The sequence below is a fragment of the Ylistrum balloti genome, unplaced genomic scaffold (assembly GCF_031769215.1).
Source record: "Ylistrum balloti isolate Yb309-2 unplaced genomic scaffold, AGI_CSIRO_Ybal_v1 Utg369844, whole genome shotgun sequence".
In the NCBI taxonomy this organism is placed as follows: domain Eukaryota; kingdom Metazoa; phylum Mollusca; class Bivalvia; order Pectinida; family Pectinidae; genus Ylistrum; species Ylistrum balloti.
Window position 1 is genome coordinate 118,281 of NW_026782000.1, and position 17,851 is coordinate 136,131.

Genomic DNA, 17,851 nt, shown 5'->3' on the forward strand with positions numbered 1-17,851 from the left:
GCCTCTTCACTTCCTAGTTATGAGATTAACCACCAGGGGTCGTTGTTATTCTGTCATCCTGTTCCGAAATAATTCTGCGGTTATGTTTCAAGGAAAGTAAACATGATGATTAAGTGTGAATTACGTATCTAAGAAAACAAGATGTCTTCGAAGCACCTTCCTAAAGTAATTTCCCATCGAGGAAGAACAGCAACAGAGGTTGAGCGAGAAAATTTCGAGAAAACACAAGTAAGAAAAAGTTTTTTTGTACAGCGGAAGTGGTTTCTACTTTTTGACAACATAAGATTTCGTCACTGCTGAGTATCCGTCGGCAATTTTACCTGATGGCAACTCAAATCTTTCGTGTCATGCATAGTATTTAGTGAGGATTGGTTAGTAGTATATATATGATACTTATTTGGTGGTAATAAAAACACATAGCAAAACAATCGCAATGTATTTCGTAATATTATACTCTAATCCAAACAGTGAATGAATATTGTATACGTCACGTGTGTTGACAGCTGTCAAATTGGCTTTGAAATCAGAGAAATCTGAAGAACTGATATCCCTCATTGCAATCCGTTATGGAATGATGAACATGATTTGCAACAAATACTTGAACTAGTGAAATTGATACCATCATTGATATAGTTTTCTATGTTTCTTGGTCACTCCCAATTTTCATTATACACTCCTTTAAATATTTGTAACATTGTAATGTAAATGAAGTGTAGGCATGCTAAAACCCATGCACAGATGACAGGTTAGGATATGTTTGTACTAGAATCAGTTCAAATTTCAGGAGATTAGGTAGAATTTGACAATATACACCATACCAAATTATTTATTATTATGGTAACTACAAAAAGTGTGTCATCAATGCCTATTAATAAATATTACATATAATACTTGTAGCTGTACAGAAAAAGCTAATTCCAACAAGATAGATACCATTAGCAAACAAGTTGTATTTGTAATTAGCTTTGTATGTAGTATAGTATTTTCAATTATTTTAGATTTAATAAAAAATTAATTTGAAGGTTGTGTTTATAATCAAATGTATGCTGCAGATTACCTGTAGAAGGTGACAGTACAGGTCACCTTACTAGCAACAGCTAGTGGGAACTTCCCTTTAGTCAAGTTTCTGGCTAGAGATTGAAGGTTCACTAGTTCAAACCTCATCAGGGACAGGATGTTTTTCATTACTTCTTCATAGTACATACATACAATATCATGTAAATATATTCTTTTAAAAAGTGTAAATGTAAAGTTAGCAAAACATTTTGCCATTTTAAAAAATAAAATCATTTATTTTACAGGTTTGAATATCTGCTATGACTTTTCAGCAGACTGGTATATGTTGTTCAATAATTTGAACATGTCCCTGACACATGATATTAGAAATGGTTCTTTGAATTTAAAAGTCACCCCATACATTTACATGTGAATTTCTACAGTAATATTGGAATGAAGTTAACAAGTCAAGATCATGTTGATCCGTTAAAGTTTTTATTCTTTGTTAGACATAAAGAATTAAAATAGAACACTGCCACTAACACCAAAACCTGTCTTCGTTTTCGTAATCCAATTATAAATTATACATAGAGTATTCCTTTTCAATGCATAAAAGTACACCAAAGAGGTGACTATACCACCAAAAACAGCTTCTAAATGAGGTTATGCAGAATGATTGGAAAATGGTTTTTACACAGCATAGGATGAAGAGATGTATTTGTATTTTGTTTATTTTCCAGACTGTTGCAATAAACAAAGCAATCAACAATCAAGAAGCTCCTGTCAAAGAAAAACATGTGAGAAGTATCCTTTTAGTCTTTAACACATCTAAAGAGGCATAACAGAGTGATTTCAATTTGGTTGTCATGTTGTTTTACATAGATAGACTTGAATTTAGACATATTTTCTGGGAAATGATATCTACAACTTCAATATCACCAGACAAACTGATCTTCAGAAGTATGTACACCAAAAGGCATTAATTGACATGGCGTCTTAGTACCGTAAATTTCCGCGTATAGTGCACACTTTTTTAAGCTAAAACTGTCATGTCAAAAAGGGGGTGCGCATTATATGCAGGAACATGCCATTCTTGGGGTTGTATTCCCGAGTTCCGCATCCGCCATATTGGTAACTGTAGGATGTTCATTGTACATGTGTGTCCTTCCATCTTTTTTTGATTGGGTTGAACTTTGAAATAATCTTAGTTTTCATCAATATTTCATAGTTATCTTTGTATTATATTACAAAATACATGTTGGAGGCACTTACAGTAATGAATTTCAAACAAAACAATTTAAATTCCAATTTATTTTCCTACATTTACATTCCAATTTATTTTCATACATTTGGTAGCAATTCATAAGAAAATTATATCATTAAACTGAAATCTTTGAATACATAATCAGTGGTAAGTTTTTAGGTCATCTGAGACAAAGTCTATTTATAGATTAATCTATATCCTATCACTCTGGTTTTAGAAATTATATACCCAACCAGTGTTCATTCTCTGACCAGATTTTCCAGTTGTATTTTAAGAAAATACCCTGAAATTAGAAACATAAATTCTCCTCTCTGTCAGTTATGATCAATATGTAACAGAGAGAGAGATACAGAGGTACATCGTATCAATATCTCAATCAGTCCAACATCAATAGAAAGTCAATTAGAGCTCATTAAAATGTATTGAATTTTATTTAAATTGATTGAAAAAATCAGTGCTTGTAACTTGACGTGATCTTTAATTTGCCGATAGCAGCCGGGATATATGTATCTATAATGATCTGCTATTCATAGTGAATATTGAACATTTTACTTTCACTGATGTAAAATCTGCAGAACCTTTGTCTAATGAAGTCTACAGTATACGTAAATAATTGAATTTCTTAGTCACCAGATGCCACAACTGTTGCTTTGTCAGCCAGATAATGAAGATTTATACTTACATACATATATACGTACAATAGGGAGAATTTAGGTCAATATGAGCTTATAGATATTGGACTCGCCTCAACAGTACACTTGTACAGGAAGTGCCACAGCCCTTTATTAATTTGTTGTACTAGAATTGAACCCATAATGCAGAGATAGTTAATTACTGAGACTGTTATTATTAATGTAAAGTAAAATATATTAGGTTCTGTTTTAAATTTTCTGTCCAGATAATAACAATAGATTGTCACAAACCAATGATATGTGTAGTATATAATTTGCTTAAAACACTATCACTATACTAAGTGTAAAATAAAGTTAAAACAGAGCAAACTGACAAAAATCCTATCTATCATGGTTCACATAGATATTTATGTATGAAATTTTAATGAATATAAACATTGATTTAACTTTCTTTTGTACCTGTAACAGAATGTTCATGGCACAATAGAAAAAAAAAACGGAAGAAAAACCTTCATACTTACGTCATATTTAAAATTGCAAGTTACGTTTTTCCCGAAGGAAAATACTTGAAAGTGAATCAACATGAAATTAAAGGTAGAATATTTGCCATTTATATCCAAAGTGGCAGGGAGATGCTTTTGATAAGGTCAACATCAACACATTGTGTTCCTGTGCTGCTGTTGTTATATCAAGGTAGTAAAATATAGTATTGTAATACTGTCAAAGTCTACATCAAGTAGTCAAACTTTGAATCCAAATTAAATATATGTGTTAATGATGGTACTGTTTAAGTATTAATTATGTAAAAAATTGAATGCCCTTTATATATGCTTAGCCCTGGAAAGTAGGCAACATCTAAGTCTATTGATCATGAAAATTAGTAACATCACAAAACAGTGACTTTTTTAATCTCAGTTTTTGTGTCGCCTGCAGAGCTAGCGGACACTTAGGGATCACTTTGTCCGTTGTCACATGTCTGCGGCATCTGCGACGTTGGCGGCATCTGCGACGTTGGCGGCATCAGTACAAAAGTTTTCTGGACTTTTTTTCGGTGATGCTTTGAGTTATCAAGATGAAATTTGGTATATGCTTCTTGTTGGAAGGGTACAGATTAAGTTGGATTTCCGGCTGTCTGTGACCCTTCTTGGCAGAGTTATGCTCCTTTGAACTTAGGAAATTCGCTGGGAATACTGTTTTCCAGACTTTTTTGGGTTATCCTTTGAGTTATTGAAATGGAATTTGGTATATGGCTTTTTGTTGGAAGGGTACAGATTAAGTTTGATTTCTGGCTGTCTGTGACCCTTCTTGGCAGAGTAATGCCCCTTTGAACTTAGAAAATTCTCTGGGAATATTGTTTTCTGGACTCTCTTTGGTTATGCTTTGAATTATAGAAATGAAATTTGGTATTACAACTTTATGGTTGAACTTTGCACATCCAGTTCGATTTCTGGGTGACTGTGACACTGTATGCAGGCGACACATACAGTTCCGAGGAACTCTTGTGTTATTTAGAGATGAAATGATTCATTATAATTCATATATATTCAGGATTTTCCATAAGAGTCTGTCGCTGGCCGATTTGACCGGCTACTACTAACAAAAGTATGGAAAACCCTGTATATTAAATCATGATGTTTGCCTTTCATTTCATTTCAAAGGTGTTTGTATTTTGACTTTTTAAGGAGAAGTTTTACTGATGACTAACTGTAATGAAAACAGCAGCTAGTGTGAAAGTCAGTTAATATATTCATATTTAGGCCAAGCTTTGTAAATGTTAAAACCAATTTTGAGGGCAGGGCAAGTGTACAGATTTGTTTTGGAATATAATTACACATAATCTTGCTGTGGGACAAAGCATTAGTTACAACAGAAATGGTATTCATGTAGGCAGGTCTATTTCCTCTGAGCAGTTGCTTAATTAAGTATCCTCAAAGTTCATTTAAATGTCATTTTCTTTTCGAACTGGAACATATAAAAAATTGGTTTATAAAAATTGAAATCAGGTCAAATAAAATTTGTCCTGTTACTAACACGAGGGTTTTCCCATATATAGTAAAACTGCTTTTCTCAGAAACTCTGGTCAAAAAAGTAGTGTGTTTATATGGAGTTGTTTACTTTCCTGTTTGGGACAGTACAGCTGCTCACATTGACCTGTGTATGATCCTTCTCCTGTGTGACTCACATGTCTGTACATTGTTTTTTATCAGCCAGTTAACCCAGAAAATATTTGGGGAAAAAAATCCTGATCTTTGTGCTTGTATATATGTACTTCCAAAACCTGACTGTACATGTACCACTATATTATCTTTTCCTGTGTATTGAACTTGTACTTTTACAGTATTTATCGTGATAAATATCTGTAAAATCACTGATCGTTAATCTGATATCATCAGTTACTTGTAATGTGAGAAACAAACAACAATGTCTGTATCCTGTTCAAATTGATATACTCTGATATTACTGGTAATGAAACCAGTTTCTATTTGTGATTATTATGGTATTATAAAGTTAGTGGAGAAAAATATCCCAGAGAAAAAAGTCCTTTTAGAGCCAATGTCTAATAAGTGCATGTATGTTGTATATCATCTCCTAGTACAATGTACAGTGGTAGTTTTCTGGAACAGCTTAGGCCTAGAAGGATACAGAGTGAGCACTCTTTTACAATAGATAAGACTAAAGGAAAAACTGCAGAATCCAGGCTTCTATTCGATACTGACTGCAGACTGAACTGTTCTTTTCAAGTCTTAAATTATATTTTGTATCTATATTTTGTATCTATATTTTGGAATTTAAGTTATTTTGAACTTATTGCTTAATTAATTAATTAGCCTTTGAGTGATGAGATCAAGATTAATATTTGTACAGTATTTTCATTCTAAGTTAACATTTCGATACAATTATGTTTATTTCAAGTTCTGAACTCTGAGACTTGTGAACTTTTTGGAATTCCATAGTGGAGGTTGCATGAACTGATACTTTAAAACAGAATTTGTCTGTTGGAATGACAGAAATTTTGAAATTATGAGTAGTTTAGAAGACTATTCATGATTTATATGTTATGCAGGGGCTACAAATCAGTGATCTCAAACTCTCCTTATCATGAATTAGAAAGTATGGAAGGTTGACTTGTATAAAACCTGATTTTTCTTCATAAAAGTTTTTTTTATAACTTATTTAACTGCACATTAGTTTCAATGTAAAATATTTTACTGTATGTAAAGGGTAAAATTGATTTATATTACATTGAGAAAATGAGAAAACACAAACTTAATCACACAGTGTGTATTTACGTTTCAAAATTTTAACAACATATTGAATTAAGGTATAAGCAGAATGCATAAATTAATTTAAGTGATTTTTCTTTTTTTTCTCCCATTTTTTAAGAGCAGACATTAAATATGAATTTTCCCAGCCTTGCATTAAAGATATCAAATGCAACGGAAATGACTTAATATCAGTTTTGTGGAGTCATCTATAAATGATCATTTGTCGTATGTATACACAACTAGTCTTTAGTAGTGGATCAGATTATGCCTACTTGACAATGTGAAGTATCCAGTAAGTCTGCATGTGTCAACTGATAGGTTTGTTACGATGATTTATCAAGTATATTGTAGAAGGAAATTAATGTTTATTTATAGACACGAAGTGTTTGAAGTCTTTTAAAAGTCATGCAATGACTTTTTGACAAATTAATGCTTTCTTCAATAAGGCTGCATTAATTGTTCATGTTTGTTCCCTGAGAAGAATTTGGTTTTGCTTATACAAAACAGTCGGTTCCTATAAACCCATCCTCAAAAAAGTGATTTAAATTAGAATTGAACAATTCTGCATGCTACAGGCCTTCCTAATGTTGTTCATTGACAAAGCCACCTGATCTGAAAATGACCATGGGTGTTTATGTGACAATTTTAACTGATAATATCAACTGGACACATGGGGTCATAATGTGTTTGAGAATATATATATACAAATGTCATGTACCGGTACATATTAAAAGAAAGTTCAATTTCCTGAACGTTTGGTGAGTATGATTTAACAAGGACGCTGCATTACATGTTGTCAGGAAATATTGTGATATTAAGTAGAACATGACATTAACAGATATTTTTTCAGTTAGCAAAAACCCAGAAATTATCAAATTACAAGAGTGATCTCTTTCATATGGAATGTAAATCTCAGCATACTGTTTGTGTTTCCACATCAACATTATAAAAACACTATTGAAGTTAAAAATTTAACTACTGTGAAATCATATATTTTGGTGAGGCTAAAATTTTACTGGCACTTGATTTTGTGGTTAAATCTTGCTCACAATATCTGCTAGTACTCTAATCCATGTCATTTTTTATCTGTTCATTTTTTCCTGATTATAAAAAATTGTGGATTAGGGTACCTACATATTCAATGAAAATAAATCCCCCATGAAGATTAATGGTTTTACAGAAGTGTTTATTATCACAACAAACTTCCTTAACCAAAATCAGCCACGGTGCTGGGAACATTCCAAGACAATGGAGCAAGTCTCTTTTGGGGTGTGGCCTCCAAACTTCCAGTCCAGGGAAATCCGATTGTGTGCTGGAAATTCCTTCATGTTCTCCACAAGATCTTCCGTGAGGGTCACAAACATGTGAGCATGCTTTTATTTTGAAACTCTTTAAATAATGGATGTGTTGAGAAACAGTATTATTCTTTAAAGTAAATATTACTGTTTTTTTCATTGAAAATATGTTTAAATCTGAAATACTTGTTACTAAAATTATTTTAGCATTGGTATGGCAATTCATTCATTCATTCACATTTTAATGGCAATTACCAGAAGTATGAATGTTGTTGCAGTCATCTTGTTATGAATGCAATGGAATTTTGTTAAATCATAAAAGGGTAATTAGTGTGACATATACCTGATAAAGTACTGTTGAAAATCCTCAAACCTTTTAAAGGTTTTGGGTACATTTACACAAATAAAAGTGAAAAAGTTTGTAAACCAACACAGGTATGTGAGCAATGGCCTTTGGTCTTTCTGGTAGAGAATTTGAAGGTGGATACACAACAAGGATATACAAACATCCATCCTAGAATACTAAGTTCATTAGGGTAAACAATGGGGGACCAACATCGAGGAATCCTTTACGGTAGATGTTTTACAGATTTGATGTAAGGATAAGTTCTTTTGTAATGAAGGGAACAGATGTATTTAGATTTGCTTTTTCTATCACAGAGCATGCATGATTCCTGGAAATATTCAACCCACATAACAGATTTGGGAAAACTATGGGTAAGTTTCAACATAGTTTGATTTTGTAATATTTGAATGAAATATGTTTTATAGAAATCACAAGTAAAATATTGTATAAATATATTTTCCAGGTTGTCTTCAGACTTTGTTGTTTTTATTCCGAATTAATCAAAACTAAAAACAAAGTTTATCGATATTCAGAGTTTCAAATTGTGATGATATGTGGAAAATGAAATATATGCTGTCATCTTGATTTTAAAAAAAGTAAAGAAACCAAAAGATTATAAAAAAAAAAATTGTGAAAAGTGTGATGCACTTTTTTATTCAGAGCCATTTGCGCGAAGGTTATGGACGTCTGATAGCCAGCTATTGCGCGCTGTTAGTACAGAAACTCAAATTTCACAAAAAGGTAAGTCAGTTTGTGCAGTATAACATTTAGTATGTACCCATATGTACCAACACCCAGGTTTGATTGTTTCATGTCAGGTATGACAGGATGTCACAATAACCTGGGATCATAAAAAATTAATTTTGAATTAAATATTGAGAATTCTTTCTAGTGCAATAGTTCATTGAACCAAGTAGACCATTTAAATGAATTTTATAACACACATTAGAGTCTTTCATTATACCGCATTCGACCCAATAAGCGCCCATGATTTACTTACGTTTTCGACACGATCAAGAAGTGGTTTAAGTCGGGGTATAAGGAGATGTTCTCCAGAAAAACGTGAAAAACAGTTAATCTCCAGTCCACCAGCATCAGAGGAATGCCGATAAGTGTCCTCTGTAACTATTACCACAATTTTCCGACAATGGCTGATAAAAAAATAGCTGTTTTTGACAGTTCACTTGGAATGTGACCCACTGTTTTCCATTCTTTTACAACTCTGATTGTAAACGGATTATTATCCTCAATTAGACCATTCATGCACGTGACTTCGTGACATCACAGTGAAAGGTCTTATAACTGTATCAAGGCACTGCCCTTTGAATTGTTTCTAGCACTCTGTATAAACATGATATCCCCTTACCACAGACGAATATTCATACAGAAAAGACATTTGTTTCACATATTCATGAACCACGTGGTAGATGACCTTTTACCTTGTGTACCTTGGTGTCGCGCGCTCAACAACAGTAACGACGACTGAATATGCATTGTCCATTACTTAACAGGTAATATAGCCATTGATACAGCAGATTAAGAAATGATATTTTCATGTGTGATAGATTATCTGACAGAAACAATGTAGCAGTTAGATATCAAACGACAAATAAAATAGTTATGCTGAAACAGTTTGAATGGAATTTTATATCTTCATCATAAACAAATTCCCTTTCGTGTCATCATGTTAAGATGATCTGAAACAATTTATTGACGAGCACATAATGACAGAGTGCACTTTGTTACATGGAGGTTGACACTGAAATTATGGCAACCACAGACACATCACAATCTCGTATGGAATTTCTTTCAAGATAAAAGTTGTGGAGTTTTCCAAGGAATGGGGAAACAGCAAAGCATCAAAGCATTATGGTATAGATAGAAAGCGAATTCGTGATTGGAGACAAAAAGAGAGTGAATTGAAAACCTTTTTACAAAACACCTCAGAAAGGAGACAGAAAGTTCCTGGTGGAAGCAGATTTTTCAGTACTGAATGTGTTTCTTTTACATCTAAGATGATCTCTAATAAGCGCCCCCCTTAATTGCAATTTTTTAAGCGTCCTGGGCGCTTATTGGATCGAATACAGTGTTCTTACTGCAAATTCTTTTCTTCATAAAATTAACTTGCTCCTAGTCTGACATGTTGTTTTTGTAATACTGAAAATGAAACTATCATACATTGTCTTTGGTATTGTGAAAAAGTGCAAGAGCTTCTTCAGCAGTTTGAAACAATTCTAGATCTTTTATAAATACCTTTTGCATACAATAAGAGTTTGTTTATATTTGGAATAATTTCACACCAATGCAACTCTTTTGATAATAAAATTTTATTAGTTATTAAATACTACCAGGTATATCTACAAGAGCAGATGTCTCAACAAATCCTTAGATGTGAATGCCCTAATCAATGCAATTAAGGATAACTTTACAGTCAATAAATACATAAATAGTAGAAAAAAATGGGTACAGGAAAAGACAAATCGAATTACACTGGAGGAAATGGAAACCACTGTTAGATCTTTAGTTCTGGAGTTTCAGAGATCCTGTATAAGCATAGTCTATAGTTTTTTTTTTTTTTTGTTTATCTTTTTAAATTTGTGCAAGTCCCCAGTGTTGGAGTACTACACAAGTAATCAGTTTAAGATATTTTAATTTTCCAGTTTTACAATGGTCTATACACCAACAAGCTCATGGATATATCACCTGTATAGATTTGTGACCACTCACTGTTATACCAGGAAACAATGGACTTGTTTCATTATATATACAAAATGTAGTTATATGTATGCAAGCAGTTATTTTTGCTCCAGACCATATTGTTTTTTTTCCTGTTTTATATATTAGTCACCAATTTGTGGTGATATCAACTGTACAGTTACTCATGTGACTAGTAGTTTATATTCACAGTAACATAAGTAACCAGTTTATGGTATGTTTGACTCCCATTTAAACAAGTAACTTTAGTAACCTTTGTTCTAGTGTCCGGATCTGTATCCTAGCTTGATAGGAATCGGTCTATTAGTAACCAGTATATGACATATCTGCTTGTCTGTATATATATAAATAACTTCTTTACTACCAGTAGATCTTAATAACTAGTGTACTGTAAATTTGATTACCTATTTATGTGATTGAGTAATTAGTCTGTAGGTAACTAGTATATGGTATATCTGATAATTTATTTCATATTTTTTAAACCACTGTATAAGTAACCAGTTATGGTATACTTGGCTACCTACTTAAATAATATTTGTGGTTTTATCTGATTTATTGGTAATCAGTTAAGTTAACCAATTTAATCGAAATATGAGTAACCAGTTATGGTATATGCTCAATGTTTGTATTTGAATGTTTGTCTTTTATGAAGTTCTCATTAGTTATTTATACATCTATCTGTAGTGTGATTTTACTGTTAATACTTCGAATTTGCCTTATATTTCATGATGCCTGTATACGTATAGTAAATCAAGCCGACACAGCACAGTCTATATATTTATTTATTAAATAAACATTCATCATAAATGATATCTGATTGATAAATTTAAGTAGTCTGGAGAAACTACCACTCTTACATACTATCCCCCACCTCATCCCGCTCTCCCCCCCACCCTCACATTCCAATGTTCCCTCCCCTCCACACTCTCCATCACCCCTTTTTCTATCCTCTCTTCGTCTTTTGTTTAAGTGAGCACAAGTGAGAATGATCCAGTATATAATTGCTGATTAATGAATCGGGAGTTTATGGAATTTTCATGTACATGTATTGTGTTTATTTGTTTTACATGTAAATTCTTCAAAAAAAAAAAAAAAATAGAAAACAAAAGATTTTTTTTGAAAAAAAAGTAGAATACAGAACTTTATTTGACATTGCTGATGTTTTTGTGCTATTTGTAGAACAATCGTATACCAGGAAGCCTGATTATGTCTGACGAACAATTTTCTAAAATCTGTGGATCTGATGTGAACAATTAGTGAGTATTGTAAATTTTGTAGTTGTTTGAGAGCTTAGCACAGCTTATTTGAATGAGATTTATAGCACCATGAATTCATATTGATAGATGTTGGACATTGATAGTACCATGAATTTATACAAAGCATTATGACTCCCTAAATTGTACAAAATAAATATTTAGTATCATGATTTTCTGTAACTTTAGTATGGTGTACAATATATAGAAATGTTAAATTTCATAAGCTCGCTTGATTAAATAATCTTTCATTTTTATTCTGTATAAATATTATTTCTATTTTCAATATCATCTTTTACTGATTTTTTTGTTTTATTCACTCTTTAAAAAGTATAGGTGATGGGAAAAAAGGAGAGATTGAAATTGAATGTGGTCGTTACTAATAAACATATATTGGGGAATCGGTTATAAGAAAGGGGATTTGGTTATTATCAAATGGAGAAGATGAATGGGTCTCATGTAATAGATTTGTAATATGATTTCGCAGTCATCCTCAAATTTTAAGACAATCTTCATACAAATTTTTGTACATAAAAAGAAATTACATTTTTTATAAAATTGTATATAGCAAACAAGATTGAAAATAATATTGAGTCATATCAGCTGTCCGGAAAAAAAAGTTTCTTGAGTGAGAAACTATTTATTTATACAAGAATTGAATTTGAAATATAACTTTTGTTTTGTGCATTGTTTGTCTTATCGATGTGTGAAAATACTAATATGATATGTGTTGATTTGACTTTGTTAGTTAACTTAATGATGATACAGGGGAAAAAATCATCAACAAGATCTATTTCCTTCCAATTTGAATTTTGTTACCTGGCGTATACATGATATATTATAAAGGCTTAAGATTTTGACAAGAAACCAATTAATGTAATAATTACATTAATTAAACTTTAAATGTAAATAACTTTAAATTTCTATGTTACAAAGTCTTGAAATTTTGGGAGGATTGTGACACAACTAAATGTATAAATACTAACCATGTGAATGCCTTTTTCTATGAATGCACAGCGATGCCATGTATAGGCAAGTGTGAATTACCTCCCTTTGTTTGGCTAACATATGCCGACTGGTGCACGTGGTACCACCTGTTGCTTGTATTTGGAAAACTAATGACAAATTGATGACACCTAGGTCTTGTTGTGTTTAGATTAAAATTTTGTAGGTACATGTATTGATATTGGTAGGGGAGATAACCCATTAAAAACAATGAACTGAGAAAATTTCAGTAGTATGAGGTTTTATTTTCTAAATGATGTATTCATGGAAAGATGTAGATTTGATACATTCATGGAAAGATGTAGATTTGATACCTTCATGGAAAGATGTAGATTTGATATATTCATGGAAAGATGTAGATTTGATACATTCATGGAAAGATGTAGATTTGATACATTCATGGAAAGATGTAGATTTGATACATTCATGGAAAGATGTAGATTTGATATATTCATGGAAAGATGTAGATTTGATACATTCATGGAAAGATGTAGATTTGATACATTCATGGAAAGATGTAGATTTGATACATTCATGGAAAGATGTAGATTTGATACATTCATGGAAAGATGTAGATTTTTCCAATCCTCTCTTAATTGTTAGTTATGAGAATAAATAAAATTCCTTGAACAGTGTGAACAATTAAAGATGGTGATATGAATAAGCACAAAAATAAGAGGAAAAAAAGGAACAGTATTTGACATATGCATTCATGACTTAAATTGGGAACCTTACCCATTTTTAAATAACCATTCCCATATGTACCTGGTAAATATAAGCAAATACCTTAACATCTTCTTTTATTCAATAACATTGTCTAATATTCCTTTAATTTGCTTTAATTCAGAGATTTCTTCACTCAAACAAAACTTCTTATACATGTATTGAAAGAATGAAGAATTTCTTTATGTAAAAAATTCTATTCAGTGTAAGTGGCATCTGGGTGTCAGATGTGGCATCTGGGTGTCAGATCAGTCCCCTGAACACCATTATCAAAAAGAATGTCACTGCATAAGGTTGAAAATGGTTGTCACAAATCATTTAGGTAATGAAGCTTTTATATAAAAATGGTCTTAATATTCATTAGAAATACAGGACCTGGTGTCATATATCAGATACTGCTAGATATTATATGGAAGAGTATAAATGCCATTACTTTTAATTAATACAATTTTATATCAAATTATTTATCATCAAAAAGATGTGTCACCATAAACAGAATGTATATTTAAGAAAATATAACACAAAGGACTGTTTTTGATTACTTAACATTGATATCTTAAACAGAGTTCCTTTCATAGATATCTACTTATTATATAATCAAGTGTTCAAAATGTAATCAAATTATTATGGGTTTTTTCTGGGTCAAAATTAGAGGAATGTTTTGATAGCATAAATGTTGACAAACAAATAAAAAATTATATTTGTTTGAGAATTATGAATATTCTTATGACTGGGGTGGTTTTTATTTTAAGTTCTAACAGTAAATGTGTTGATCAGTTTTATTCTGATGGGTACTTTTGGTTTTTTCCTTTGGTCATCATTTGTCTCTGAATTCTGACAACTCTCTAGTACTTTCTTTTAACATAAGCCAAAGTGCTCCATTTAAAGTCCACTATTTCTGCTTGTGAAATGTTTCTTATCAAGATTATGAGGACTGTTGATGACTCCAGTGGAAATATATTTGATAAATATTCTGGATAACATCCTAGGCTGATTTACACTTCCAGTATATCTAGCAGAATAGGTTTGATTGATATGGTGATGGGACAAATTGTGGGAAATCTGGTGATTGGGCCTAATTTATGGAAAATTTAAATCTGTAATTCAATTATAAGGAATGGGGGTTTAATTGAAATCAAATGCATGTTTAAATATGTGTTTTTATTGGTGGTGGATATGTCAGAACATTGATATTTTGTTCAAAGATTTAAAAAAAAAAAATTATATATTTGATGATTAAATAGACATGCTTCCTTAAGCAAGTTCTCTCTTTAATTAATTTGGTTAGATTTTGGTAGAATATAATTATTCATGGGACTGGTACAAAAAAAGTTGAAAGTACATTGGAATATTTTCGGCTAATTAGGTGGAATCTACTTTGTAAAAGGTATTACTGGACATATTTCAAATGCATTAGTCCTTTTTCACCTAAATTGAAACTGGTCAAAGTATATACAAATAAGCTAGTTAAAGCTAGCTAGGTAGAGTACCAAGGCTTTGCTTGCTGATTTCAAAACTACAATAGTTTATGCTGTACTTAGGCTAGTATTTGGACAATGTTTGTCAAATTCAGTCCTAGTGATAATGATTTTTAATTTATAAAATTGGGTACATACATGGATTGAGAGAAAAATGTTATTTTCATAAATATCACCTTCTTGGTATTTCCTAGTTATTAAATAATTTTCATTTATGAAATGTATACTGTTTGATAATCTAGCTGTGAAATGAAAGTCTCAATAATCGTTTGAATTTAAAAAGCGAGAACGTTCAAAACTTTCTCAAGATACTGCATTTTGGAAAATCTCTCAGAATATGCTGTAATGATTTTAAAAACTGGTGTGAAGTTTTTATGATTGAAATCAATTTATTGTAATTACTGATGAATAAAGTGATGTTTGGTTGTAATAACCCTATGTTTATGCCCTACTAAATAATTGTTTCCTGATTTTGATGATTTTATGGTTTGAATCTGGGTGATTTATCCAGCAGTCTTTGTTCCCAGGAGGAGTTTCTGCTGTGACAAAATTACTGAGTATTACTTAGTAATTACAAAAATACATGTCTCTTCTTGTATGCAGTATAACTTGACAGAGGTTATTGACTGTATAAACATAATTCAACTTTACAACAAAATTTTTGATCTAGAAATAAATATTTGAGAATGATTTTTAGTGCCTTTTATTCATCAAATAATTTTATAGACATGTAAATAAGATTTGAAAAAGTGCTCTTTCTACTGCTATTAAGTGTGTTTTTAGTCCGTGGTATTTATGTCAATGTTATGAAAATTGTACTCATTGTCAATTGTTTTTAAATTGTAAATGAAACTGTAAAATGTTCTTAATTTGATGTCTTAATATTTTAGCACAGTGGTGTGTTTTTTATACTTGCCAAAGAGATTATCTTCAGGAACTGTAATTGACGATATGATTTTATTTTAACATTTTTTTAGCACAAAATGCAGGAAAATATAATTACCACTAAAATCTCCATATTTATGTTCTATATAACTGGTTTGTAGGTATGACAGTATATATGTTAATTTGCCACTTCAGTTTTGAGATTTGTGTGGACATGCTGGACTACATGGATGAAATCCTTACTCTCCAGCAGCATGGTGAGTGTACTAAACGTCTGAAGTGGATATAACATTAATTTCATTTCATAATTTATTTTTGGCTGAAATTTGAAGAAAAAATGATAAGAAATGTACAAATTAGCATTAAATTTTGTTAAAATCTGTGATTAATCATCGGTCACTCCTCAGAATGCACCACATGGTTCCTGGTTTGAAAAATTTAACGTTATATTATTACTACATAAAAATGCTTTCATCACCATATTAACATTGTTAACCCAGACACATTAAAATAGAAAAATACAGATGCTAGAATCATGAGGAAATTAATTTAAGACTATCTTATACAGTTTATCTGATTTTGATTTTGTTTTTAACAACAATAGTAGAGTGACCCCGATAATCATGCATTATGGTTTCCATATGAAAAAGTAAGGGGGTCTATGTTCTGGCCTCTTAGCTCCTAAATAACTTGCACGCTATCTTCTGATCTACAACAAGTGATTGCACTTTTGCACTTTGATTTTAAGACAGAGATGATGAATAGATTGACTTGTGTTTTCAGTTTTTGGTTCTCTGGATATGTCAAGATCCAACTCGATGACGAACTCTGGCCAGTGTCGATTAGCTCCCCTGATTCTGTGTATACAGGACTCCTGTCAGCTGTATGATTACATTGTTAAATCTCTGTTTAGGCTACATTCTAGTAAGTTGGATTACTTATCATTTAAATTTCGTTATGAATTTTTTTTTATTGTTTTAAAAATTAGGGTGAGAAAACAGAATTATACGCTTTGAAGAAAAAATAAACTGAATAAACACATATTTAGTTATAGATGCCAGGGTATATCTTAAAATTTATTTTAAATTTTCCGTTGTAATTTGTTAAAAATTATCACATTGAATATTGTTAATCTAATGTGAAATATGAATTTTAGTGTTGATCACTTACAAATGAAACCAGTATTACTGAACATATAATGTTTAAGAAAAATTCTTTAAGTATCATTTTCAATAAACTTAAAAAACTAATATTTATAATATAGGTACTTGCGATTTTACTTTGATCTTAAAGTTAGTTTGCTACATGATGAACACCTCAAGATTGGGAAAAAAAATATGTATTGTGTTTTCAGGTCTCCCCCCAGATACATTAGCAGGTCACAGGGACCGCTTTCTATCAGCATATAAACGGTGAGAAATCTTCTTGATCCCAAAAATTTCTTCTGACTCTTTTATATTCGTCAAACTTTGTGGATTGAAATTGATATGTTTGGATATCAATTTCACTGCTTGGTAAAGATGGATATTTTCACCATGCATACAGTAAACATAAGATTGTATTTTGAGTCAAATAATTCCCAATATGGACATGATCATCTTTTTACACTTATATGATTTCTGGAATTCATTAGGTTATTTCATGTGACATGAGTGCTCCGGTATAGAAATTAACAACTACAAAAAAATCTCCTTATTTATATCAAGTTTGTTTTATTTTTCGAAGACAAATGGTTTGATATTGAACTAATTTTTTATTTCTTTGTCTAATTGATTTGTGTATTTAAACTTGAATATTTTGTTCCTCATAAATCTTAAACAATTACATAATGAAGTCCTGGGTAGATTTTAAGTGTTGATGTACATTCCATGAAAATTGTATTAAACATGCAATTTTATTCCATTTCCATTCTGTTGGATTAATGTTATCAGTATTGTGAAAAAGATAAGTCCACCACATATTAAACAAAACATCTAGAGATATCTGAAATAAA

The 17,851-nt window shown here is 31.3% G+C and overlaps 1 protein-coding gene across 1 annotated transcript in view; it reads left to right on the plus strand.

Moving 5' to 3' along the window:
* Positions 1 to 141: 141 nt before the first annotated feature.
* The window catches only part of LOC132545375 (huntingtin-interacting protein 1-like), a 39,443-nt gene continuing 21,733 nt past the window's right edge, over positions 142 to 17,851 (plus strand). The window contains exons 1-9 of the mRNA XM_060209056.1: positions 142 to 228; positions 1,737 to 1,800; positions 7,380 to 7,522; positions 8,114 to 8,170; positions 8,460 to 8,540; positions 11,694 to 11,770; positions 16,054 to 16,115; positions 16,642 to 16,782; positions 17,213 to 17,270. Coding sequence (XP_060065039.1) covers positions 142 to 228; positions 1,737 to 1,800; positions 7,380 to 7,522; positions 8,114 to 8,170; positions 8,460 to 8,540; positions 11,694 to 11,770; positions 16,054 to 16,115; positions 16,642 to 16,782; positions 17,213 to 17,270 — 770 coding nt within the window. The remainder of the gene's footprint in view (positions 229 to 1,736; positions 1,801 to 7,379; positions 7,523 to 8,113; positions 8,171 to 8,459; positions 8,541 to 11,693; positions 11,771 to 16,053; positions 16,116 to 16,641; positions 16,783 to 17,212; positions 17,271 to 17,851) is intronic.